Here is a 23,725-nt window from a genome sequence, read left to right as displayed (position 1 = left end):
GGCTCAGGGAAAGATGAGGGGGATGAGTAACAGGGGATCCTGGAGCAGGGAAAGATGGAGGGGCTGGGATAATGCTGGAGTTCCTGGAGCAGGGGTTGAGTAGCACCCAGGTGGTTCTGGAGCAGGGAAGGATGTGGGGCTGAGTAACATTCAGGGATTCCTAGAGCAGGGAAGGATAAGGTGCTGGGCTTGCTGGAGCAGGGAAAGACGTGGGGCTGGAGTAACACCCCGGGCATCCCAGAGCAGGGAAAGATGGGACTGGGGAATCTCCAGGATTCCAAGAGCGGGGAAGGAGAAGAGCAGGAGCTGAGTAACAGGAGATCCTATAGCAGGGAAAGACTGGGGCCGGAGTAACACTGGAGCAACGGGGGGAGTCCTGCGCTTCGCCTCAGTAGCTGCCATCCTACTGGCAGCTGGGGGGGTGTGCTCGGAGCCCTCCTGTCGCGGGGGTTCCCTCCCCTCCTGTCGCGGGTTCCCTCCTGTCGCGGTCGGTCCCTCCGGTGGCCGCGGGGGGCGCTGCGGGGCCGAGGCCGCGCCCGCCGCCCCTTCCGCCGCGTTGGTGCCGGGCGGGGCCCGCAGGGGGCGCTGGCCCGGCCCGGCCCCGTTGCCGGCCCCGTTCCCGTTCCCGTTCCGGCGGGCGGAGGGAGCGCGGCGGGAGCGGCCCCGGGAGGCGCCGGGGACATGCCCGGGCGGCCCCGGGGACACCCGCAATAGTCCTCGGTGTCGGCGGCGCTGGGCGGGGAGCGGCGGGCGAGCTGCCCCCTCCTCTCCCCCCCCTCCTCCTCCTCCTCCCCATGGAGGGGCCGTACGCGCTGGGGGTGAGCGTGTTCTCGGACCAGGGCGGCAGGAAATACATGGAGGACGTGACCCACATCGTGGTGGAGCCCGAGCCGCCGCCAGGGCCGCACAAAGGCGGAGCGGCGCCCGCAGGCCCCGGCGCCGCCGAGCCCCCGGCCGAGGGCGGGCGGCGCCGGGGGGGGACCCCGCGGGCGGCCGAGGAGGGAGCGCAGCCCCCCGGCAGCGGCCCCGGGCGGCGGCCCCGCCGCTCCGTCGCGTTCTTCGCCGTGTGCGACGGGCACGGCGGGCGGGAGGCGGCCCAGTTCGCCCGGGAGAACCTGTGGGGCTTCATCAAGAAGCAGAAGGGCTTCGGCTCGGCCGAGCCGGCCGAGGTGTGCGCGGCCCTGCGCAAGGGCTTCATCGCCTGCCACCGCGCCATGTGGAAAAAGCTGCGTAAGTCCCGCTCCCTCCCGCGGGAGAACCGACCCCGCCATCCCCCTGCGCTGCTCCGCGGTTTAGCCGCCTTTTCCTTCCCCCCGCACTATTGCGAGTTCCCCCTCCATCGCTGCCCCCTCCATCTCTGGCCCCTCCGTCTCTGCCGTCCCTGTGCCGGGAACGGGGAGAACGCGGGGTGGGATTCGAGGTCTCGGCTCGAGTGGTTCGGTGGAACAAGAAAAACTGGAGCGCGGGCTGCGAGAGAAAAGATGTAAACACAGGGCGGTGAGGACGCGCTGTTGTGTAGCTGGGAATGGTGTGATGGGAGAGCTGCGGTTTGTTTTCGGCGTGTTACAGGTCGGATCTCCAAACCGGATTTATTTGCAGGTCTTCACCCTGTTGCCCTGGGGAATTGCGCGGGACTCCCGCTTAGATTTCCCTGGGATTATTTAAAAAAAGATAATTTTAACAAACCGGGCTGAGACGGCGTTCTTTCCCTAAGTGTGCTTCCAGTTGTTTTTGTGATGGAAGGACTGAAATGTGGGTGGTGTATAACGGGTATTCTTGTTGTGTGAGCATCGGGGGTTATGCGGGGTCCCTGCCAAAACAGAAAACACGCTCGGTATCCTGAATATTCTATATATTGTTTGCTTAACTGCAGGAAGATAGAATAACTGCAGGGGTCCTAAATAAGGAAGGGTAAAGGAAAGAGAGTGCCCAGACAGGTGACAGTCATCATTCCTGTGCTATTCCTTCTCCCTGCGTCTAGCGAGACTGAAGAATTGAGTTTTTGAAAGGTATTTTTTTTCTGGGCAAGGTGAAGGTTATGGTTTAGAGTATGGTTATTGTTTATATAGGATGTGTAGAGTGTGTGTGTACTGTGTGTGGATTTATGTGTTCAAAAGCCTCAGGAAGAAAAAAATACAGCAGCAGCATCCAGCATATGAAGACAGAAGGGTGTGGAACACAGGAAAATCGGATCCAAAACACCGTGACATAATGACAGTTGGGCTTGGGAGGGAAACCTGAAAAGCAAGAACTGCACTCTGGGCACCCCCGGGGGATTTCAGTGAAGTGATTCAAGGGGTGGGGGGGATTATAACGTCAAAACAGTTTCGTTTTCCTTTTTCTTGAACAGCAAAATGGAGAAGTTGTGCAAATGTCAGATGCTTGAGAAATGCAGGGGAAGGAGTAGCAGGGTCGAGGGCACTCTGTGCGGAGAGGAAAGGGTGTGTGAGGTTTAGGAGCAGCAGAACTTGCCCACAGCCCTGATGTTGGGGGTGGGTGCCCTCCTGGGCTGCAGAGCTGGGTGATAAGATGTGTGAGCAGGGGAAGGTGGCATGGGGGGGAAGATAAGGAGTTCAGTTTTCTAGTTCTGGTATCCCTGGTGTGCTGTTTGTCACTGGGACCAAGGGCAGAGAGGTGAAGTGCCAGAGTGCAGGAAGCCTTGTTTTAGTAAGGAGTGTTTAGCAATTACCACCGGGGCTGGGAAGGCAATTTAAATTGTTGGGAGAAACAACATCGCTCTGGCTGTGAGTGTTTGATGACAGTTCGAGGTGTTTTGTAAACTCCAGAATACGTTTGGCCTTGCTGATTTGTGCTGCGCGTGTGGGGGTGACGCTTTGGGCATGAAATGGAGAACTGGGTATTTTGGTATCTTGGAAAGTCAAAGAACAGCTTGGAATTGTGGTGTGGGGGATGGAGACTTTACTGCTTCCAGTTGGAAGAGAAGCCCCCACACTCAGCTGCTCTGTTGGTTGTTGGAAGCTCTGGGATCACCCCCTGCGTCTCCTGGGAGAGACACAAAACACACTGATTGTGAGAGTACCAGAAAAATTAAACCAGAAAAATACCCCTTTGGCATTGCTGATAATTTTTGGCGTTAATTCTGTCGTAATAAAAATTTGTACTGAAGAGCTTCTGGAGTAAAGGTTCATATTGGAAGGTACAAATCCAGTTTATGAGTTTATGGGCTCAAAGTTACAAGGCTGGGTGAAGGGTAGAGGGAAAAGCTGTTGTAGGAGGATGTTCTTGCTCAGGTGACAGGATTGCTGAAGACACGCTCCTGGTACCCGGAGGAGGGGGGTGAGTGGCTTCAATTCTAATACTTGAGCTCAGAAGAAAACTCAATGGTTTTGTTGCTTCTGCTGATTTCTAAATATCCTAAGAGAGAAAGAACTGTGCTGGGTCTAATAGTTCTCTCTGCACAGGAGCAAGGCACGAAGTGCAGTCCCTGCTGAGCAGCAGATCAGATCTGCTTCTGTTGAGCCTAAAATCTGAGGCTGCTCTATCAGTCTTTTTCTCACAAGTGGGTGATTTCCCTCTCTGTCTCCTCGTCCCCATAAAGGCTGATTTGACTCTCTGATAGGTTTTATTGCTGTTGAGGGGTTGTTCCACTGACAGAAACTCATTAGTCGCAGCTTGTTTTCTGTTAAGTGCATGGTTGAAGTCCTCATTACCACTTGGCTCCCTCCCTCGTTTGCCTCCCATTTGGAATGTGTTACATTTAATATCCACAGTTAAAATTGCCAGACAAAGTGCTTCCAATAAGCTGATTGAATGTTTGTGTTCCTGAAATAAAGCTACTCCGAGGGAGAAAGTGTGGTTCAGTGTTTAGAACACAAAGCTAGAACGCTGTTAGAGCTTAAATGTTTAAATTGTGCTGGATGTCTCGGTAGCTCACGCCGAGGGAATGTAGCTTTTACCTTCATCCTGCCTATAAATTGTGCTTCTCCTTCAGCACCTTTCCCTCAGGCATCTGAACACTGAAACTTAAATTCCTCATTTTTTGGTTCTGCTTAAAGCCGTGGAAGTTTAAAAAAAATCTGTGTCCTCACAGAGGGGAAGGAGTAATTGTGTTGAATTCTTCTTTTCTCCTCTGTTTGTTTCTGGTGTGTTTGTTGTGTCCCAGGAAAGAGAAGAGCACAGTGCTCTGGCAGCCTGGCTGGGGTATTCCCTGCAGACAGCTTGTGTCAGGGTGGAATTCCTGCCTTGTGAGCCTGACTTGTGAAGTGCAGGAGACAGAATGTGACAGGGAGATGAGTCTCCCCGTGGAGTTTGTCTGGAGACGTGAGTGGGTGCAGTGAAGAGGAAACAGGAGGTTGCTGTTGACAGTTGAAATCAACTGATAACTGGGAATTGGAGTTGGGATTTTGGGGGGGTGCTGGAGCGGGGAGGAGGTGCTTTGGCTGAGCTGTCTGAAGGGGGATGTCTCTGTGGAGGTTTGGGAGTAGATGTAAAAATAGAAAAGGCACAAAAGGGAAATTTGGGTTGGACGTAAATGGGGAGAGCAGTGTAATAGGAAGTTAATATCAGTGGTTTGAGGGCAAAGCAGTTGAGAAAAGGAGATTTCCTTAACCATGTGTAGCTGGCAGCAGTGTAGGGATGTTGTTGCTCTGGTTTCAAGGGGTATCTCCTGTAGAAGTTGGATGTTGGGTTAAGGAGAGCATCTCTAAACAATCTGCATCAGTCCTCTCAAAGGAAATGTGGGTAAAACAGTTGAGATGTTGCTCAGCCTAAATGTTTGTTGTTCAGCTATAAAAATAAAAGAACACTTTCCTTCCTTCCAAGGGGATCAGGAACATCCAGAAATCCTGATTGCCAGTCCAGTATCCAGACAAAATAATGGAATTCATGACATTTTTACTTCTTCAGACAGAGAAACGAGCAGTAGATCTTAATGAAGCACTTGATGGTTCCTGTTTGAGGAGCACATCTTCCCCCGGGGTTCTTCTAGTGGTGCTTGGAATATTAAGCCAGAGGAGGCAAATTTCTGAATCCTATTCTGGTGCTTTGGTGGTGGCTTTATCTCCACATTTGTGCCAATTTCAGCTGTAGCTCAAAGTGCTGTGAGGAGAGTGGGGGTTCCCCGGGGGCACTGCTCGCCCTGGCCCTGCTGTGGTTAAGCCCAGGCCGTGTTGTAACATCACACAAGCCTCTGGCACACCCTCCATCCTGACCTTCAGGACGTTCCCAGCTCCAGAGAGTTAAAAACATGCCTTTCCTTGGCCTTTTCTCTCCCTGCAGCAGAGTGGCCCAAGACCATGACGGGCCTGCCCAGCACGTCGGGGACGACGGCGAGCGTGGTGATCATCCGGGGCTCCAAGATGTACGTGGCCCACGTGGGGGACTCAGGGGTGGTGCTGGGAGTCCAGGATGACCCCAAGGACGACTTTGTGAGAGCTGTGGAGGTCACACAGGACCACAAGCCAGAGCTGCCCAAAGAGAGGGAGAGAATCGAAGGCCTCGGGGGCAGGTGAGTGTGTGTCTGCTCTGACTGAGCTAAGCTTGTTTTGAGAGGGTCATGCAAGAAGCTGAATCTCACAGTGTATTTCTATTATCCTCTGGTTTTTATAGCTTGTTGGGGAATATGTTACAGTGATCCGTTGTTACGTGGTTGGGTTTTTTTGCTGGTGGTTTATGGCGTATAGGGAATTTTAATTTCCTGGTGGATCGCCCAGCTGAGGTGTGCTTACAGTTCTACGTGTTCACCCAGCACTTTGAAAGTGGAGATGGTGATATTTGACCTATTTTTTTGTTAAATTCCAAGGAATCTGGGGGTTGGGAAAATTATCTTTGCACGTAGAGAAAATTATCTTTGCAGGTAGGGAAAATTACCTTTACATATGATCTGAGGTCTGGAATACCGGGTTTGTCAAATCTTGACACCAACCACTGTAATTTCTCAGGTGTTCTGCATTGTTCCTGAGATGACGATGGCAGCTGTTGAGTGGGCTCCTCAAAGCTTCTGCATAGGGAACATAAAAAAAAAAATAAAGGTTAGATTTGAAACCCAATCCTGTTTGGATTCACTGTGTTTAAACACCCCCTGTAAATGTCTGAATGCCGTGGCTGGGCAGGAGTCGTTTCTTCCCTGTCAGGAGCTGGCAGAGGCTGGAATGCCCAAGCTGGGGTGGGTGTGTGTTCCCTGTGGGTGAGGGGGAAGCAGGCAGGGCTGTCAGGTGGCACAAATGTTTGGGCACCAACCTCAGGGCTCGTGTTTGGCGGAGCTTCCCGGGAGCTCAGGGAGCTCGGCGCTCCCGCGGTGCCGCGGCAGATGGGTGGGCACTGGGTGGGCACGGCTTCCTTCCCAGAGCAGGGCTCTGCAGAGGCTTTCCTGTTGCCATCACTCATGTGAGAGCCCTGTCAGCCCATTAACCTTCAGACATTTGTGTCTCTGGCAGCTGGGACTCCATCAGGTGGCTCTGCAGAAGGGGGAACCTGCAGTTCCCGCTGGGTTAGGCCCTGTGCACGTTTCCAAGTTGTGCATCTCAGAGACTGAAGCTCTGAAGCTTCAAAGCAGCACTCCCTGAAGCTTTGTGTCTACAGGAATGCTTAATTTGGTTTTGAGTTGGTTTTTTTTTGTTTTTTATTTAATCTTTTATTTCTACTGGTGCTCCTCCTGTTTTTCCCAGGCTGGCTGTGAGGCAAATGGTAGGAGTAGGGTGGAACTGTGCAGCTGTGCCTGGTAATGTCCTCTCTTTCATGAGAGCAAACTGGGAACAGTTAAGGGCAGAGCATAATTGGATCTTCCATTAAAATGAGATTTTTCCTAGTAACAGTCTGAGTGTGGGATGAGGTTTTCTTTCAGCTAATGACTGAAGTGAGCTTTGTGTGGTCATTAGTCGGACAAGTGGATGAGATCAGTTTTTAGGATGTGGTGTTTGTGACTTTGCAGTGCTGTGGATGGAGCTCAACATGCCCTTGTTGTTAAGGCCTTTGAAGTCTCAGGAAGTGCATCTTGAATGGCTTCAGTATGAGGAATCTTGAGGCTGTTCCAGAGCTGCTCAGTTCCTAATTACCAATGGCTGTTCCTCGGATGAAAGGAACTTCCAAGTATCTAGTTCTTAACTTGTCTGGGACCAAGCTTTGCTAGCTCCTGGTTTCATTAGTTCTTATTCCTTGGCTGTTCATACACTGTTCTTTCTTCCCTGCCTGGTGCAGCTGCCCCAGTTATTTGCTCTGCAGCTTCTCTGACCCCCCAGTGCCATCTGTGAGAGCCAAACCAGCTCCGTGCCTCAGAGCAGGTGTTCACATGCAAATACAGAGCTGTTTCCTCCCATCTCCTGCTTCCAGCAGACAGCAACTGGCAACAATTCCCCTTTTGTGTCTGCAAGGGAATCCCTACAGCAGGCTGCTCCTTTCTCTTCCCTTGTTTCCACTGTGCTGTGCTGCTCTTTGCTGCCAGACTCTGGGAGATGGAGAAAGCTGCAGGAGGAACTCCGTGGTAAATCCACCTGAGGGAGCTGGTGTTGATGGCCCTCGGGTGAGGGGGGCAAATTCAGTTCTGTTCTTTCTCTGACCAAGAGTTTCTTCCAATTCTTCATTCCCCTGCTTTTTATTTTCTTCTGCCCTTCACCTCTCACTTTTCCCTTTGGCTGAATAAGGAGTGAAGCTCTCTGAGGGGACACGGTGCGTTTTGAAACACTTCACTGTGCCTCGGACTGCCCCGAGGGCCTTGTCATTATCGCCTCCGGATTTGCATATTTAACTGGCTTTGTCTCCTTTGTTCCTGTGTGACCTCTGCCTCTCTCTGGTGCTTCCAGCGTGATCAACAAGTCCGGGGTGAACCGCGTGGTGTGGAAGAGGCCCCGGCTGAGCCACAACGGCCCCGTTCGCCGCAGCACCGTCATCGACCAGATCCCCTTCCTGGCCGTGGCCAGAGCCCTGGGTGAGTGCTGTGCTGGGGGCAAACGTGGAGTTTGAGGGATTCAATCACTTGCTTTTTTGCAAGCCTGGGCCTTCTAAATATATTTTTAATACAGTCTGGATTTATTTTTTTGAAATCTGTAAAAGGCGGTGTCGGTGAGAGAAGAACCGGCCTTAAAACTGTCAGGGTTTTCAGTGTCAGCCTTACAAGGATGGGACTTAATTTCTGGTGCAAATGAGAATGTATAAGCAGCACGTTGTCTCCAGGGTGGAGAGCACCTTGGTCTTTTTCTTGCTGAGATAACAGGACTGGAATTTTTGACTGGTTGGTAAAACTTAAATGTTGCTGGGTGGCACATGAGTTCAGTCTGTCCTTTGTGGTGAATCTTTTCTCTTTAAGACTTAGCATAGAATGGGATGAAAGTCAAGTCTGTGTTTTATCTGTGAACTTGCCTTTGTGGGAGCACTAATAATGGGAAACTGTCTTTGAGAAACACTTTATTCCAAGGACAAAAAGGCATATTGCAGTACTGGAAAACTAGTGACAAATAGTTTTTGGGAAGTGCTTCATAACTGAATCACTGGATGCCTCTTACCCATGAGTGTTGGTGTCTGCTGGTTATTTTTTCCCTTAAAACACAGGGATCTGTCCAGGCTCAAGGAGAACTTTGCAGTGAAGATTTAAAAGCCAGATCCGTATCAAAGTGGTGGAATGGTGATCTTATAAAATTTTAGTTGTATGGACATTTTCTCAGTAGCTTCAAGCCTTTATGGGCCATATTTCAGGTAGGATAGGGTTTATTTTGTGGTTAGTAAAACCAACTGGGGAGCTGGAGTAAATCCTTGGAAGAGTCTTTGGCATCTTCAGCTCATGGCACAGAAAGAATCCTGGCCCAAGAGAAACCTTGTGGCCAGATGAGCTCTGTTAACAGACATCCCCTTTCCTGTTCTGATTGTCACAAGTGCCCTTCTGCCCTAAAATAAGCATTTGTGGAATGCTTAATTCCACTTAAATGCAGTGGCTGTATTTAAGTATTTAAATAATGTTTAATTTATTTATAGCCCCAGAACAAGGCAGAAATATTTGGGCTGCCTCCTGTCCCTGTGAAGCATCTTTAAGCTGCTTTTGCTGAATCCAGCAGGTTTCTGTGCCTTCTAATGGAATATTTTAAGCTGTAGCAGAGTATTCTGCATTTTCACAGCTATTTCTGCTGACCTTTTCTGGGCAATGAAAACATCTCTTTTTATACCAATTTGCCTCCTAATAGATACTTATGAATCCCAGGGAGTCCCAGAATTGGAAATCTGGCTCTGTGTGTAATTTTGGAAGGTGCTGCACTAAGTAGGGGACGTAGAGAGAGAAGCTACACTTGGTATCAGTTGAAACAAGAAGCAAGTGTAGGAAGGAGCAGACAAGCAGGGTGATTAATGGCTGGGCTTTGGGGGTTCCTGCAAGTGCAGCTTAAAGTCATTGTGGTTTTCCTAAGCTGCTGTTTAAGTTCATATCCCCCAGCCCGGGTGAGTTCACTGGTAACAGTGTGGTGGCAGAAACGGGGCTTTTAAAGGGCTTTTTTAAATCATGTGGGATCTCTCTTGTTGGTAAATTAGCTCAGCTCTAAGTCTGGTAAATATTTTATGGACTTTTTTCCCTGTTCCCCTCCCCTTTTCCTTGGGAACTGATGTGGAGCCAAGAGCTGCAGCTGTGAGTGGGTTCTGTGGGGAGGGATTGCCCTGAAGTATTGGAGCTGTTTGGGGGTTGTTTAAATTAATGAATGATGAAAGCTGAGCCAAGAACCCCTTAGTTAAACCCACCAGTCACATGGGAACGTGAGCCATCCTTTCCCTGGATTTTTATATAGAACTATAATAGACTCAGCCCTGTATTTCAGGTAGGGCAGCCTCTGCCATGCAGGTTGGACTTTTCCTAAGAGCAGGAATTCCCTGCTGTCCCCTAAAAGAAGTTGTGTGCTAGCACAGGGAATCCCTGGATAGCTGCAGGAATGTTGGCTCTGACAGGGACAGGGAAGCTGTTTCCCAGAGCAACTTCCTGGATGCCAGAGTTTTGTGAAGCTCCCTGAATGCACATTCCATGAAATCTGTGTTGCTGACCTCAGATGATCTCAGTAGACTCCTGTATGATGGTCCAGGTTTTTTACATGCATTTAACCATTATTTTACTGGAATCTGCCTCTCCTTTGGCAATGTGGAAAAACAATCCCAAACCCTTCTCCCAAAGGCAGAACTTCAGCCAGGTTTGGGCAGTGCATTCTTTGGGTTTACCCCTTCTCCAGCTGAGCAGATGCTGCCCAGGATTGGCTATTGAAGCCTCAGATTCCACCCTGGTGTTCATTTGAAGGATTTAATTTAAGGCCAGCCACTGGGAGTAGCTTCCTGCAGGTCATTTGAGCTCTTTGCCTCTGCTTTTGCGAGGAGTTCTTGCAGGTTTTCTCATTCCAGCCCCCTGCCACAGGCAGGGACATTTCCCACTAGCCCAGGTTGCTCCAAGCCCTGTCCAAGCCCTGTTCTTGAGCACTTCCAGGGATGAACAGTGCTTTAGGAGCAGCTTTTGATTCACCATTCATTTAAAATGCAATTATTTGTGTAATTTGCTGTTGAAATACTGTTCTCTTAGCTGTGCTTTGCTTTTCTGTTGAGGGTGGCATCCTTTCTACAGGTTTGACTGAAATAGTGTGTAAATAAAACAAGTTCCTAAAAACACACTGCTCAAGGAGTGCAGGAAGTTTTAAAGCCTCAGGTGCTTCTGTGTCACTTCTCTGCTTGCTGTCCCTGCAGTTTAGTCCCCATCTCTCAGCCTGAGTTCTCCTTAAATCATTCCTGATTGGAAATCAGGATGGGACACTGCTTGCATTCCTCCCCTTGTGGCTCCAGGCCTGGTTTGCCAGGAGTGCAGTGAAAATCCCCCCCCAGCTCAGCCTGACTGCTTTCCAGTGGTTCCTGCCCTCATCCTTGCAGGGATTTGTCTCACTTCCCCCAGCTCTGCTTCCCTGGCACTGGAAAAAAAAGGAAGTTCTGCAAGTCTTCCCTTTGTAGCAACAGCCCTGTCAGATAAAACTGGGCTTTGGAAAGCTCTGGGATTAATCAAAGCAGGTTTTTGGTTTGGACCCAATTATAAAAGTCAACTTTTCTTTCCTCTATTAAAATCAAAAGCTGTTTTTGTATTTTGTATGCAAAGCAGCATCTCCTGAAACAGGAATGAAAGGCTTGATTTATGTGACTTCTGGACATGCTTTGCCATAAGAAGGCTTTGGGTTTAATCCAGTCCAGCCCTTTTACATGATGGGTGTTTTTGTTTGGAGCTTCAGTTGCCTCCCTGGCAGCAGCTGAGCTACAAGTGGGTTTTTTGTTGTATTTTAAAAGTTAGCACTGAGCACGTAAGAGAGACTGCACAGTTTGATATATTCTCATAGGCAGCTAAATTAGAGTCCTGCTCCTTCAGTATCTGATTGCAAACATCTCTTTCATTTTGTAAGATGCAGTATTTTAATGTGGAGCTCTATATAATATTCAGGTTTGAGCCAGCGCTGAGAAACAGGTATGACTTTTCTGGAAGATGCAGAAGGAACCACGTTAATAACATTTTTTTCATGCTTTGGAAAAGAAATATGCAAACCTCACACTGCAAGGAATATTCCCAGTGTGTAAAGTCTTTAAAGAAGGAGATTGTTAAAGAGTTCTGTAAATGTTTGGGTTTTAATTCAGAACAAAAATAGTCTGGCTCCCAGAAGGGAGTCAGAGCCTGGCATTGCAGTGCTGTAACAGGAGCCTTTGGCACATCCCAGGATCACGGGATCCCTCCTTCCCAGCCACAGGGTCACTGTCCTTCTGCTTGCTTTGGAACAGAATTAAACATTTCAGAGCCCTTTGAAATGCTCAGGGAAGAGTGTGCTGTGCCTCCTGCCTGGCCTCCCTGGCCCTCTCTCCTCCCCAGGGCTGGGGCAGAGGCTGCCCCAGGAGGAATTCTCCAGGTTTGTGATTCCCCAGCTCCCCAGGTTTGTGATTCCCCAGCTCTCCAGGTTTGTGATTCCCCAGCTCTCCAGGTTTGTGATTCCCCAGCTCTCCAGGTTTGTGATTCCCCAGCTCCCCAGGTTTGTGATTCCCCAGCTCCCCAGGTTTGTGATTCCCCAGCTCCCCAGGTTTGTGATTCCCCAACTCCCCAGGTTTGTGATTCCCCAGCTCCCCAGGTTTGTGATTCCCCAGCTCTCCAGGTTTGTGATTCCCCAGCTCTCCAGGTTTGTGATTCCCCAGCTCTCCAGGTTTGTGATTCCCCAGCTCTCCAGGTTTGTGATTCCCCAGCTCTCCAGGTTTGTGATTCCCCAGCTCTCCAGGTTTGTGATTCCCCAGCTCTCCAGGTTTGTGATTCCCCAGCTCTCCAGGTTTGTGATTCCCCAGCTCTCCAGGTTTGTGATTCCCCAGCTCTCCAGCCGGGCAGGGAGGGCAGACAGCTGACATTGGAATGACAGCATTCCAGCTGGGCAGCAGCTCCACAAAGCTCTGGCTCAGCCTGTGCTGAAAATAAGTCCAAAATCCCTGTCCCTGCCCCTGTGACAGGGATCAGCCTCTGGAGGGTCTGAGAGCCCCTCCCTGAGGCAGCTTCTCCTGCCAGGAATTCTGCAGGTCCATGGAGCAGCCTGCTGAGAAATGAACACCACAGACAGTTCTCCCTGTTCTTCAGGGCAGTCACAAGTACTGGTTGTTTCCTCCTAGGCTGAGGAAGGCAGAATTTCACTGTATGCCTCAGGCTTCAAGTATTCCTTGTGGAATTTTTGCTGGGTTAAGGAACAAAAGCTTTATTTTCTTTCAGTTTGTGAATCCTGGGGCTCTTCTGAGATTCCAGTAGCTCCTGACTGGTCTGGTTGGTCAGTTAATTCCTGATTGGGCTTTAATGCTCTTCCATCCTACGGCTTTGGGAATAAATTATTGTGTATTTTCTCTTTATAACCACTGCAGTATTCCCAGTTATCCCTGTGAGGAGCCTTCTTCCTCTTGGAGAAGATCCCCTGAAATCAGTGTGGTGATTACTTGGCAGTTTGCTCAGGAAGAGCAGCAGATGGACACGATGACATGTTCATCCATGAACCCAGCTGAAATAGCAGCAGGTTATTTTTATCACCCAGCCCAGGCTTTTAATTAAAACAACGATTCAGTGAATGACAGTTGTCATTTCTCCTAAATGAGTGTGAACAAAGAAGCAAAGAGCACCATAAAAATATTATGCACGTTGGAAATGGATGCTGCCAGGACTCCAAGGGTGGGTTTGTGATCCCAGGCTCCTGTTTGTTCACCTGCTGTGTCCACGACAGATCCATGGGAGGAACTTTGGGTGGTGATTCCCATCCAGTAATTTCTGTGCTGCAGCTCCTGTGCCCCAGGATTTCTTTCTTTGCCGTTGCCAGCTGGCTTTGCTGGGGTCTGTGGGGGCTCGGTGCACCTCTGGACGAGCAGCCTTGGCTGTTAATTAGGGCTCATTAGCAGCGTGTGCTTGTCGGGGAGGAGAATTGGGGCTTTAATGAGGGTGGAGCAGCCCTCCTTGCTGGTTGGAGAGCACTAATTGAGCCCAAGTATTCCCTTCCCTCATCCTGGAAGAGTCTTTTCAGCTGGTTGATAGCTTAAGGCAAAGCTAATGGAGGGAAGTAGGAAGACAAAAAGCTTATTTATTATCTTTAAAAGGGTGGTGATGGATGTGGAAGAAGTTACAGGCAGAAAAAAGCCAAGAGCCCCACAAACCCTTGCTCTTAAGCTGGAGTTGTTGAGCTTCTCTTTGCTGCTCAACTCATTTTAATTAATATCTGCTTTTAAAGCTGTGTGTCCTGCACAGAAAAGCTTAGCCAGTGCTTGCAATTAATAATGTTACTTTTTGTTGCTTTTTGCTATGGGAAGTTGTTTGTGAAGGTGGAAATGAAAGAGAAGGTACCAGCACAAATGATTGTCTTCCTTGATTTACATGAAGGGTTTTAATTTTTTCAAGTGTACTTGGTAAATGAAATTGAAATAATTTGATATGGAAATGGAATTTTCTGATGGAGGGGGTTTTACCTGAGGAGGGTTTGGAGGGAGCACTGGATCCAGGGGATGTTTGGATGTGTTGCTGCCAAGGTGACCCCCAACTCATTCACACAGTGAGGGAGGGGTAAAAATAGAAAGGTTCCCTGGCTGGGGCCGTCCTGGGGAGAGGCTGGAGCTCTCATTCCCTGCTGGAACTGAGCACTCCTCCTGTTCCTGTGGCTGCTCTCCAGCTCTGCAGTTTGGCACAGGGGGTTCAGCTGGAAGGAGGCTCCAACAGCCCTGCAAGGGATGCAGAGGGAAGAGGGACGGGAAAGAGGATGGAGCAGGGGAAAGCTCAATCTCCTCCCTTCCCCTCTGCCTTTGTCCCCTCCCTGTGGCACCTGCCCACAGGAATATTTGCAGGTTTGGTGTGGGATCAGCAGAGTAAGGCCTTACTTTCTGTTTAAGGAGGACTTTATAAATCCAGGTGGGTTTTACTTTGGGCAGCGATTGAGGTTTCACCATTTTCGAGGTGTTAATCTCTGATATTTCCCCTTGTCCCAAAAACTAGTTTGAAGAGAGTAGATCTCCTATAAACATAGGTTTGAATGTAGTTTAATTTGTTGCATTAAATATGATTGGAAGGTGACAGCAGCAGAACAGCAGCTGTGCTGGAATTACTTCGTGTTGCTGGTGACTCCAGCCTGGTGCCGGTGGTTTTCCCGGGAACACTGATCTGTATTTTCCAATGTGGAGATTTCTCACATGGAATGTAACCACTCCAACCCATTTTCTGCTTTGCCAGGTGACCTCTGGAGCTACGACTTCTACAGTGGGGAGTTTGTGGTGTCCCCTGAGCCCGACACGAGCGTTCACACCATCGACCCCCAGAAACACAGATACATCATCCTGGGCAGTGACGGGCTCTGGAACATGATCCCACCCCAGGATGCCATCTCCATGTGCCAGGATCACGAGGAGAAGAAGTACTTCATGGTGAGAGCAGTGGAAATTTAATACTTTTTACCTCTAAAAATCCCTCAGACTGAGCAATGAAGTATCCAACAAAGGGGTTGTTATTTGGGCATATTCAGTTTTGCCACAACGTAAAGTTGTTAGAACAGCTTAGTTGTAGAGGCTGATGTCAAATAACATTGTTGAGTTTATTATTTGGTTGTCGTTTTGGGGAAATGTGACCACTAGAATGGTATCTCTCAGTAATAAAGGACATGGTGTTCCTTCTCTAAGGAGGTTATACAAAATGCTGTCTGAAAATCAAATTTATCTCACGTCAGGGCTCGTGTCACAATGCAGACAGTTGCTTAGGCTGAATTAAATTACTCTCTGGTTTATTTTACAAAGCAGTTAAGATGAGGGCAGTGCTCACAACACCAAGGCTGCCAGAGCTCCAGAAGCAGTTGGACAATACCCTCAGGCACAGGGTGTGAGGGTATTGTCCCCATCCCCATGCCTTGGGGACGGGCCTGTGCAGGGCTGAGTGTTGGACTCCGTGATCCCTGTGGGTCCCTTCCAGCTCGGCACATTCTGGGATTCTGTGAATTCCTGTAGTGGAGCATCAGACAGTATAAATGGTCTGTAAACCTTGGAGAGGCTTTGGGAGGGCTGTAGGTTGTGCCACAGGCAGGCTGTTGGTGCAGTGTTCTGGTTTAAAGCACTTGTATGTCCGTGGAAGGAAGAGGTTTCCACGAGTGTTTCCTCCCGTGTTTGCGGCTGGAGCTCCTTCAGCGCGCGACTCGCAGGAGCACAAACCTCCAGCTGTGCTGCCCCAGTGTCCCTGACGTGTCCCTGACGTGTCCCTGACGTGTCCCTGACGTGTCCCTGACGTGTCCCCCCGTGTCCCCAGCAGGGAGAGCACCGGCAGTCGTGTGCCAAGATGCTGGTGAGCCGCGCCCTGGGCCGCTGGAGGCAGCGGATGCTGCGGGCGGACAACACGAGCGCCATCGTGATCTGCATCCACCCCCCTCGAGACAGCCAGAGCCCCTGGGAGCACGAGGAGGAGCTGTACCTCAACCTGGCCGAGGGGCCCTGCTACAGCAGCCCTGACACCAACAGCATGAGCCCCTCCCGCTGCTGCACCCCCCCTGTCAAGGTAAATGTGCCACCGAATCCCTGGCAGCAGCTGAGCTACACGGGGGTTCTTTGTTGTATTTTAAAAGTCAGCACTGAGCACGTAAGAGAGACTGCACAGTTTGATATATTCTCATAGGCAGCTAAATTAGAGTCCTGCTCCTTCAGTATCTGATTGCAAACATCTCTTTCATTTTGTAAGATGCAGTATTTTAATGTGGAGCTCTGTATAATATTCAGGTTTGAGCCAGCGCTGAGAAACAGGTATGACTTTTCTGGAAGATGCAGAAGGAACCACGTTAATAACATTTTTTTTTCATGCTTTGGAAAAGAAATATGCAAACCTCACACTGCAAGGAATATTCCCAGTGTGTAAAGTCTTTAAAGAAGGAGATTGTTAAAGAGTTCTGTAAATGTTTGGGTTTTAATTCAGAACAAAAATAGTCTGGCTCCCAGAAGGGAGTCAGAGCCTGGCATTGCAATGCTCCCCCCAGGAGGAATTTCCCCTTAGGCAGCTTCCTGGGGCATGGTGGAGTCAGACCATTGCCAAGGATTTAGTAATAGTCTTAGAAACTACTGACCTCTCAATTTAAATCACTGTTTAACGTTGCCCTTTGATGTTTTTAATGTGTTTTTAACTCTGGGCCAGGCACCGTGTGTGTGTGTCTACATAATGTGTTTCAGTTGTGACACATTCTGTGCCACGTCCTCAGTGCTCACACGTGCAAAGCTTTGGAGAAGTGGGCCAGCTTTTATTACTGCTTCTTAAAAGACTTTGGAGCACCAAAGGCAGAGTATTAATGTAGGAACCTCTCAGAATTGCTGCTGGTGGTTTGTTAGTAGTTTTGGATCTGTGATCCCTCAGCGTGGAGGAAATTATCAGTATAACTTTATGCACGTGGTTCACACAGCTTGAAATGCACTCTTAGGGGTAAGTTTTCCAAGAGTCACCCCAAAATCCAAGGGAGCCTGTTAGGAAGAATTCAGACTGGGGATCAGAGGTTTAAAAAAGGAAAAAAAAACCCAGCACATCCCCTTAGAGAATAAGGTTAGGCTGCAGTTTCCCTTCTGCCTTGCCATGCCCTGGTGCAGCACAGCTGGGGTGGTGCAGAGTGGTGCTTGTGGGTGTGTTCTGACCTTGTGGGGCTTGGTTTGGGATTGTTTGGCTGTGGGTTTTTATTTTCTCCTCTGAGGTAACTCATGGGTTAATTTATACCGGCACATGTTGATATAAAGAACATTTCTCTCTGTATTGGGAGATCTCGTTATCTTCCTGTGGTTGATTTAATGTTCTTTGTTGGAGGAAGAGACATGGTAACAGAAGGTCTTTCTTGAGGCTGGAAGTTTTAACCATCAACATAAAGCAGAGCCCTTCAGAAGGTTATTTTGTTCTGTTTTGTGGCCTTTTCTTTGCCCCTGTAAGAAGTGCAGTGTAGCTGTGAGTGGATGTTTGCTTCAGTAATTCCCAGCTGCTCCTGATTTCAGTCACTGTCCTTTGATGTTCTGCAGTATCTGTAGATAACTGTCCTTTGGGCAAAGGAAAAGAAAGCAGAAATTAGAGAGGGAGTTGGGAACATTCCCTTGGGAGAGAGAAGCTGCTCATAAAACAGGGAACTCCACCTTTGTCTCCTCCCCTTCCATCCATGGAGAGCTGTGAAAAGAGCTCAAACCCCAGCGAAATCTTGAGGGGAAAAATATTTGAATTCTAAGCACTCCTAAAATTTTAAATGGTGCCATCTGGTTTGTGTGTGAACTGTTACCAGGAATCACTGAGCTGTGCTGGCTGCACAATATCCAGGAACCAGCAGTTCTGGATGAGGGCTTAGGGACAGTATGTTTTTTTTTTTTTTTTTTTTTTTTATTCCCCCTCTCCATCTAAGCAGATTCAGTGAACTGAGAATCTGCAGAAATGGAAGCAGGTGGTGAGAGATTCAGGAAAGGCCTTTATTCCATGATCCTTTGGGATCCCAGTGGTGTGGGCAACATCACAGGAGGGAAAAGCCCCATTTGGTTGGTCCCAGCAAATATGGCCATAGAGAACAGCATCCATTTGCAGAACAAAACAGAAATACTTTGGTACATAAAGCTGCAGGTAAATGTATGATCTAATTTAGGTTGGGAATTAATTAATACTGTTGAATTTTACTGCAGAGGGATCATCCCAGTTTCTGTGAGGGAAGCAGGGATGGCCTTGACTCCTGACAGCTGCTACCTGCCAAAACAATTAATCTGGAGATAGATGGAGACCAAAGTTTCTCAATTAAACAGAAGTATTTCTTAATTGCTTATCCTTCTGGCAGCAATTACTAATACCAAATTAATTCCAGTATTCCTGGGGCCAGTGATAAAGATTGATTGGATTGTTGAGACATTAAATGGTGATTCATGGTTTATTTTTCCTGTCTGGTCACATCCCTCTCCACAGTCCATCCTCTGCCTTCCCTTGGCTTCCTGAAGCCTTCTCCAGGCTCAGCTGTTTGCAGCAGGCAGGAGATGTTGGAGATAAAATGTCTTGCACAATAAAATCATCAAACCAAGTTGTTGTTAGAGACACAATGTCAGAAATTCCACTGAGGAGCTGCAGCAGCCTTGCCAGAGCTGCTCTGTGTGTGTGTGATCAGCTTCCTCATGGATCCTGCAGGAGCTGAGCTGAGGAATAACCTTTAGAACACCATCCATAAAGGTCTTCCCTCTCCTGTTGGTAAATGTAGCAAAAGAATTTTACCCAGATGGTTTTATTTACACGTGGGGAGCAGCAGAGGAGTGGAGTGGAAACCCAGTGTGGATGCTGGAAACAATTCTGATTATCCTCTCTTTTGGAGGGCAGTTTACTAAACCTCAGGATCAGATTTTTGCCAAGTGCTGAGCAGCCCTGGAACTCACCTTGAAGGAGAACTGGAGTTATTCTGGGCTGGGACTCAAAAAACATCTGTTTGTTCACCTGAGGTGTTGCTCTGACTGATGGAGCTGTGTGAGCACTGGAGTTTTCAAAAAGCACATTATTTTCTTAAAATAAGAACTGTCATCTGCCTCTCACTGATGGTGTGTGGAGTAACATGGCCTTGAAATTTACTTTTGAAGGACTCTCTGAGTAACCAGGGATTTCTTCACAATTAAATCTTTAATAAGGTCATCATTCATATCTTCAGGGCACTGCATAAACACTAATTTTCATAATCCCCCCGTGGATGGGGGAGAGCAAGTGTTGTCCCCATTTTCCTGTCAGTAGGACTGGGAATGAGGCAAAACCAGTTCTCTGAGGCTGCAGAAGAGATGAGGAGCTGAAGGGAGGGTCAGAGTTTGGGAAGTCCCTGGTTCTCAGGACATCATTAAACAGCTCCTGCCCAACACACAGAGACTGTGCTTCCTGGGGAGTGGCTGGGAGTGCTGGCAGGGATGGAGCTGGAGGAAACCAGAGGCAATAAAGCCATTTTTAGCATAGCTCTGACTCCCTGTCTTTCTGTGGGCAGTGAGGACACTGGTGAGGAGTTGGTCCCTCTCTGTTAACCTGGTTATGCAGTAATTGAGGACTCGGATGTGACAAAGGTCAGAAGCCTCTTGCTGCTGTTTGGCCCCCTGATGGTGGATGGATCTTCTGGGGGCAGTGCCTGAAGGAGGGAGGTCATGTCTGCAGGGTGGAAAATGCTGCTCTGAAAAGGAGAGGACAGGGCTTCCAGGCACTGCTTTGTCCACGGCTCCCCAAATCCACAGCAGCTGCCTGTGGATCCCTCAGGGTTTCACAGCTCAGATCCAGTCTCATCATGCAGAAAAGATAACTCAGTTTTGGAGTAGGATTTTTCTGCCTCTGATGAGGTTTAGAGGAGTTCTGTCACACTGTCTCCAGCCCCAAAGGACAGTGCCCGTTCCTGGAAGTGTTCCAGGCCAGGTTGGACGGGGCTTGGAGCAACCTGGTCTGGTGGATGCAGCCTGGCAGGGGTTGTATAAGATGATCTTTAAGGTGCTTTCCAAGCCCAGCCATTCTGTGATTATCACAGAATCAGCTGAGTTGGAAGGGACCTCCGAGATCATCAAGTCCAACCCTTGATCCAACCCCGCTGTGGTTCCCAGCCCATGGCACTGATGCCACATCCAGTCTTATCTTAAAAACCTCCAGGGATGGAGAATTCACCCCTTCCCTGGGCAGCCCATTCCAATGGCTGAGCACCCTCTCTGGAAAGAAATTCTTCGTAATATCCAACCTAAACCTCCCCTGGCATAACTTGAGACCGAGCCCTCTTGTCTTGCTGATGGTTGCCTGGGAAAAGAGACCAACCCCCCCCTGGCTCCCCCCTCCTGTCAGGGAGTTGCAGAGAGTGAGGAGGTCTCCCCTGAGCCTCCTCTTCTCCAGGCTGAGCCCCCCCAGCTCCCTCAGCCTCTCCTCACAGCCCTTGTGCTCCAGTCCCTTCCCCAGCCTCGTTGCTCTCCTCTGGCCCTGCTCCAGCCCCTCCATGTCCTTCCTGAACTGAGGGGCCCAGAACTGGACATTGGATGGATGGTCAGGTGGATGCTGCCTGGCAGGGGTTGTACAAGATGATCTTTAAGGTGCTTTCCAAGCCCAGCCATTCCGTGATTATATTTGAGCCTAACTGTGTATTTTCCTTCCCCCTCAGCTTTCGGAAGACGAGCCGTGGCCACGCCTGAGCGCCGCCGAGCCCGTCCCTCCCGTCCCGCCCAGCCCCGCGCTCACAGACAAGTACCCGGAGCTGCCAACCGAGATTGCCAAAAGCAGCGTCGCTCCCTCGGGAGGAGCCCCGAAGGATTCCGGCCCCCAGGAGGAGAAGTGCAGCAAAGCTCTGGCTCTGCGGATACAGGAATCCTACGGCCACGGCCTGTCGGTCAGCCTGGCCGCCTCCCACTCCGCCCACTCAGGCACGGACCAAAAAGCCTTCAAGGTGTCCCCTGCCGGCCAGACTAAAGCGCAGGAGGCGGAGAAAACGCCCGCGGCGAACTTTAAAAGGACCTTGGAGGAATCCAACTCGGGCCCGGCGGTGAAGAAGCCGCGGCGGGGGCTGGGCCGGGCGCTGGGCCCGCAGGGGGAGGCCCCGGCCCGCAGGACCCCCGCCAAGCTGGCCATGAGGCGCAGCCTGAGGGGGCAGAAGAAAATCAGCCCCGGCCTCTTCCACCCGCCCAGGAAAGCCGTGTGCGTGTGCTGAGGGGGCAGAGAAAGGAGGCTCTGAGTGGGTGCAGGAAGTTTTTGAAACTCTTTTATCTTTTTTTAATGAAAGTAGAAACTTTTTTTGGTATCCGACAGCTTTATTCCCCCCCCCCCCCCACGCCCCTCCCGGCCTTGTACTTGCTTGTATTATAACTGTGAATTTTGTAGATGTGTAGGGTATAAGTCACTGTAAAATGTGTGTAAATTTGTATTCCTTCATATAAATGTAGTCTCTTTTTTTTTTTCCCTCCTTGTATAATTGTTTGAAAACCTTGTTTTAAAAAAGGAAAAAAAAAAAAAAAACCCCCGAACACAAAAAATTAATCCTTTTTGTTAATTTACTAAAGTCATCGATTTGTATACGCTTCTTGTGAGGAGAATTTCACAACTTTTTAACTAAAGTAAATTATTAAACAGAATGGGAGATATGTATTTTCGTAGTCCAATATGTTCCACCTGAGGTGTGTCTTTTAGAGAATACACTAGGTCTATATTTTGGTTTTAAATTTTAGATTTCTCTACTCAGAAATGAAATGTATGTGGGAAGCAGAGCTTTGGGTCTTGCTTTACACACCTCCATGTCGATTTTATGTTCATTAAAATACTATGCAGTATCTTTATTTAGTTGTATTTTTTTGTAACAATGATCGTCAAAAGTATTTAGCAAAAAAAAAAAAAAAAGTGTTTTAAAAAAAAAAACCTCCAACTCCCCCAGAGCATCCAGCAAAGCCATTCCCATCCCCTGTTCCAAATGATGGCATTTTATCCAGGCATAACTGCCCTTTGGAGACGTGTTTTCTGGTATTCCAATACTGATGGTGCTGCTAATACCTTTCAACACAAGTTCTTAAATTATTTTATGACTATTTTCATTGACTGTGTGGACCATGTGTATGTTCACCTCAATAAAACACATGAAAATCCGACGGGGATGCTTTTCATTTTTTAAATTTTATTTCAGGCATGAGTTCTGTTATTTATTAAGCAGTATAATATGAATTTATTATTCCAGAATAAATTCATGTTTGTTTTGCATTCATTACAAATCTGAATATTCTCCCTTTTTCCACTTAGGAAACAAGACATCCCACAGGTTTATCATGGAAGTGATCTTGGCAATTTATACTGAATGTTTACTGGAGCACTAGAGAACTTTTTAAAATGTTGTTTTAATGGGGAAGTAAAAGGCTAGGATTTTATTCCAAGATATGGTTGTTTATAGAATCCAATTTTTTTACTGCTGGAACAGTCAAACACAGGTTGGAAGCAGGCCTGCCATCTATACACGTTACCATGGTTACAGAAATCCCAGGGGATTTGATTCCTGAAAATGTCCATTAACCATCCCAAGCTCCTCTGCACTGGTCATAAACTTGCTGCTGTAACCTGGCAGCTGTTTACTCCTGTGTATTTTGCCCACCTATTTATCACTTGGCTTCTCTGAAATTAATATTCAAAGCTGAGACAGCCAAGAGTGGGAATTTACACCCGGTGTGTGAGCACAGGCTCCTTTGGTAAAATCCAAGATACACCAACCTTTCCTCTCTTGAGAAATAAAGCTCCAGTTTGTGCAAACCTGCTAACAGGTGCTTTGTGGGCGTTTGCTGGGTGGCTGTTTAATTCTTTAGGTATGCAGAGATGGTGACAAGGTCACGGGGTGGATTCCTGGAGCTGCTGCTGGAAACCTGAGCTGAGCAGGGCCAGGGGCGTCACCCTGAGGGCTGCGGGCACCGCTGGGCACTGCAAACATAAATCACAGCCCGGGGGCGTGGGAAGGGAACTTAAAGGTCACCCAGTGCCACCCCTGCCGTGGGCAGGGACACCTTCCACAGCCCAGGCTGCTCCAAGCCCCGTCCAGCCTGGCCTTGGACACTTCCAGGGATCCAGGGGCAGCCACAGCTTCTCTGGGCAACCTGTGCCAGGGCCTCCCCACCCTCAGGGAAATATCCGATTTAAATCCACCCTCTGTCAGCCTGAATCCATTCCCGGGCCGTGTCACCCCATCCCTTGCACGAAGTCCCGCTCCAGCTCTCTGGGAGCCCCTTTAGGCACTGGAAGGTGCTCTAAGGTCTCCCCGGAGCCTTCCCTTCTCCAGCACTGGGGCAGCGCTGCCACAGCCCCCACATTCTGAGCGACACCCGCTGCCGCCCCTCAGGAGCCGCTGCCCGTGAGCGGGACACGGCTGAGGGGGGGCCTCAGCCCCGCGGGGCTTCATCCCGTCAGGATCCTCTTCCTGCTCGTTCCCTGCCCTCCTCTCGCCGCGCTCACCTTCCCTGGGCTCCGCTGAGCCGCTCCCGCCCCGGGAGACGCTCGTCGTCCCCTCATCGCCCGCCCGGTCCCCTCACGGTCCCCTCACGGTGGTGACCACGCCCCCGTGACGTCACGCACAGGGGGCGGACTCCACCCCCGCCAATCCGGCGCGGCCCCGCCTTCCTCCCCCCTCCCCGCCCCACGTGCGCGCGGCGGCTCTCGCGAGATCCCCGATGTAAACAAAGCCGGGGGGCGGGGCCGGAGGAGGCGGCTCCGCCCGCCTTCGGCCGCGTCCCACCGCGTCCCGCCCACCGCCCGGCGGCGCGGTCGCCCATTGGCCGAGCTGTGGGAGCGGCCCGCCCCCGCGGC

The 23,725-nt window shown here is 49.6% G+C and overlaps 1 protein-coding gene across 2 annotated transcripts; it reads left to right on the top strand.

Moving 5' to 3' along the window:
- Positions 1 to 681: 681 nt before the first annotated feature.
- Positions 682 to 22,029, top strand: PPM1D (protein phosphatase, Mg2+/Mn2+ dependent 1D). Of its 2 annotated transcripts, none has more exons than XM_032707142.1 (6): positions 682 to 1,230; positions 5,239 to 5,467; positions 7,758 to 7,882; positions 14,669 to 14,859; positions 15,731 to 15,973; positions 20,562 to 22,029. In XM_032707142.1, exons 1-6 carry the CDS (start codon positions 795 to 797, stop codon positions 21,102 to 21,104), a joined length of 1,767 nt encoding a protein of 588 aa, XP_032563033.1. In that variant the 5' UTR covers positions 682 to 794; the 3' UTR covers positions 21,105 to 22,029. The 2 variants fall into 2 exon arrangements, with proteins under 2 accessions (XP_032563033.1, XP_032563032.1); XM_032707141.1 differs by having other exon boundaries at positions 683 to 1,230; positions 15,728 to 15,973.
- Positions 22,030 to 23,725: the final 1,696 nt, after the last annotated feature.

This window comes from Chiroxiphia lanceolata, chromosome 20 (genome assembly GCF_009829145.1).
Source record: "Chiroxiphia lanceolata isolate bChiLan1 chromosome 20, bChiLan1.pri, whole genome shotgun sequence".
NCBI classification, from domain to species: Eukaryota; Metazoa; Chordata; class Aves; order Passeriformes; family Pipridae; genus Chiroxiphia; species Chiroxiphia lanceolata.
The sequence above is the reverse complement of the archived record's forward strand: the minus strand, read 5'-3'. Positions and strand labels throughout refer to the sequence as shown.

What these genes read in the sequence shown, in the direction of transcription:
- PPM1D (XM_032707141.1), top strand. Translation starts at nt 795, where the DNA reads ATGGAGGGGCCGTACGCGCTGGGGGTGAGCGTGTTCTCGGACCAGGGC. An exon ending in GGCCGTGGCCAGAGCCCTGG is followed by an intron (nt 7,883 to 14,668) that starts GTGAGTGCTGTG and finishes CTGCTTTGCCAG; the next exon opens with GTGACCTCTGGAGCTACGAC. An exon ending in AGGAGAAGAAGTACTTCATG is followed by an intron (nt 14,860 to 15,727) that starts GTGAGAGCAGTG and finishes CCGTGTCCCCAG; the next exon opens with CAGGGAGAGCACCGGCAGTC.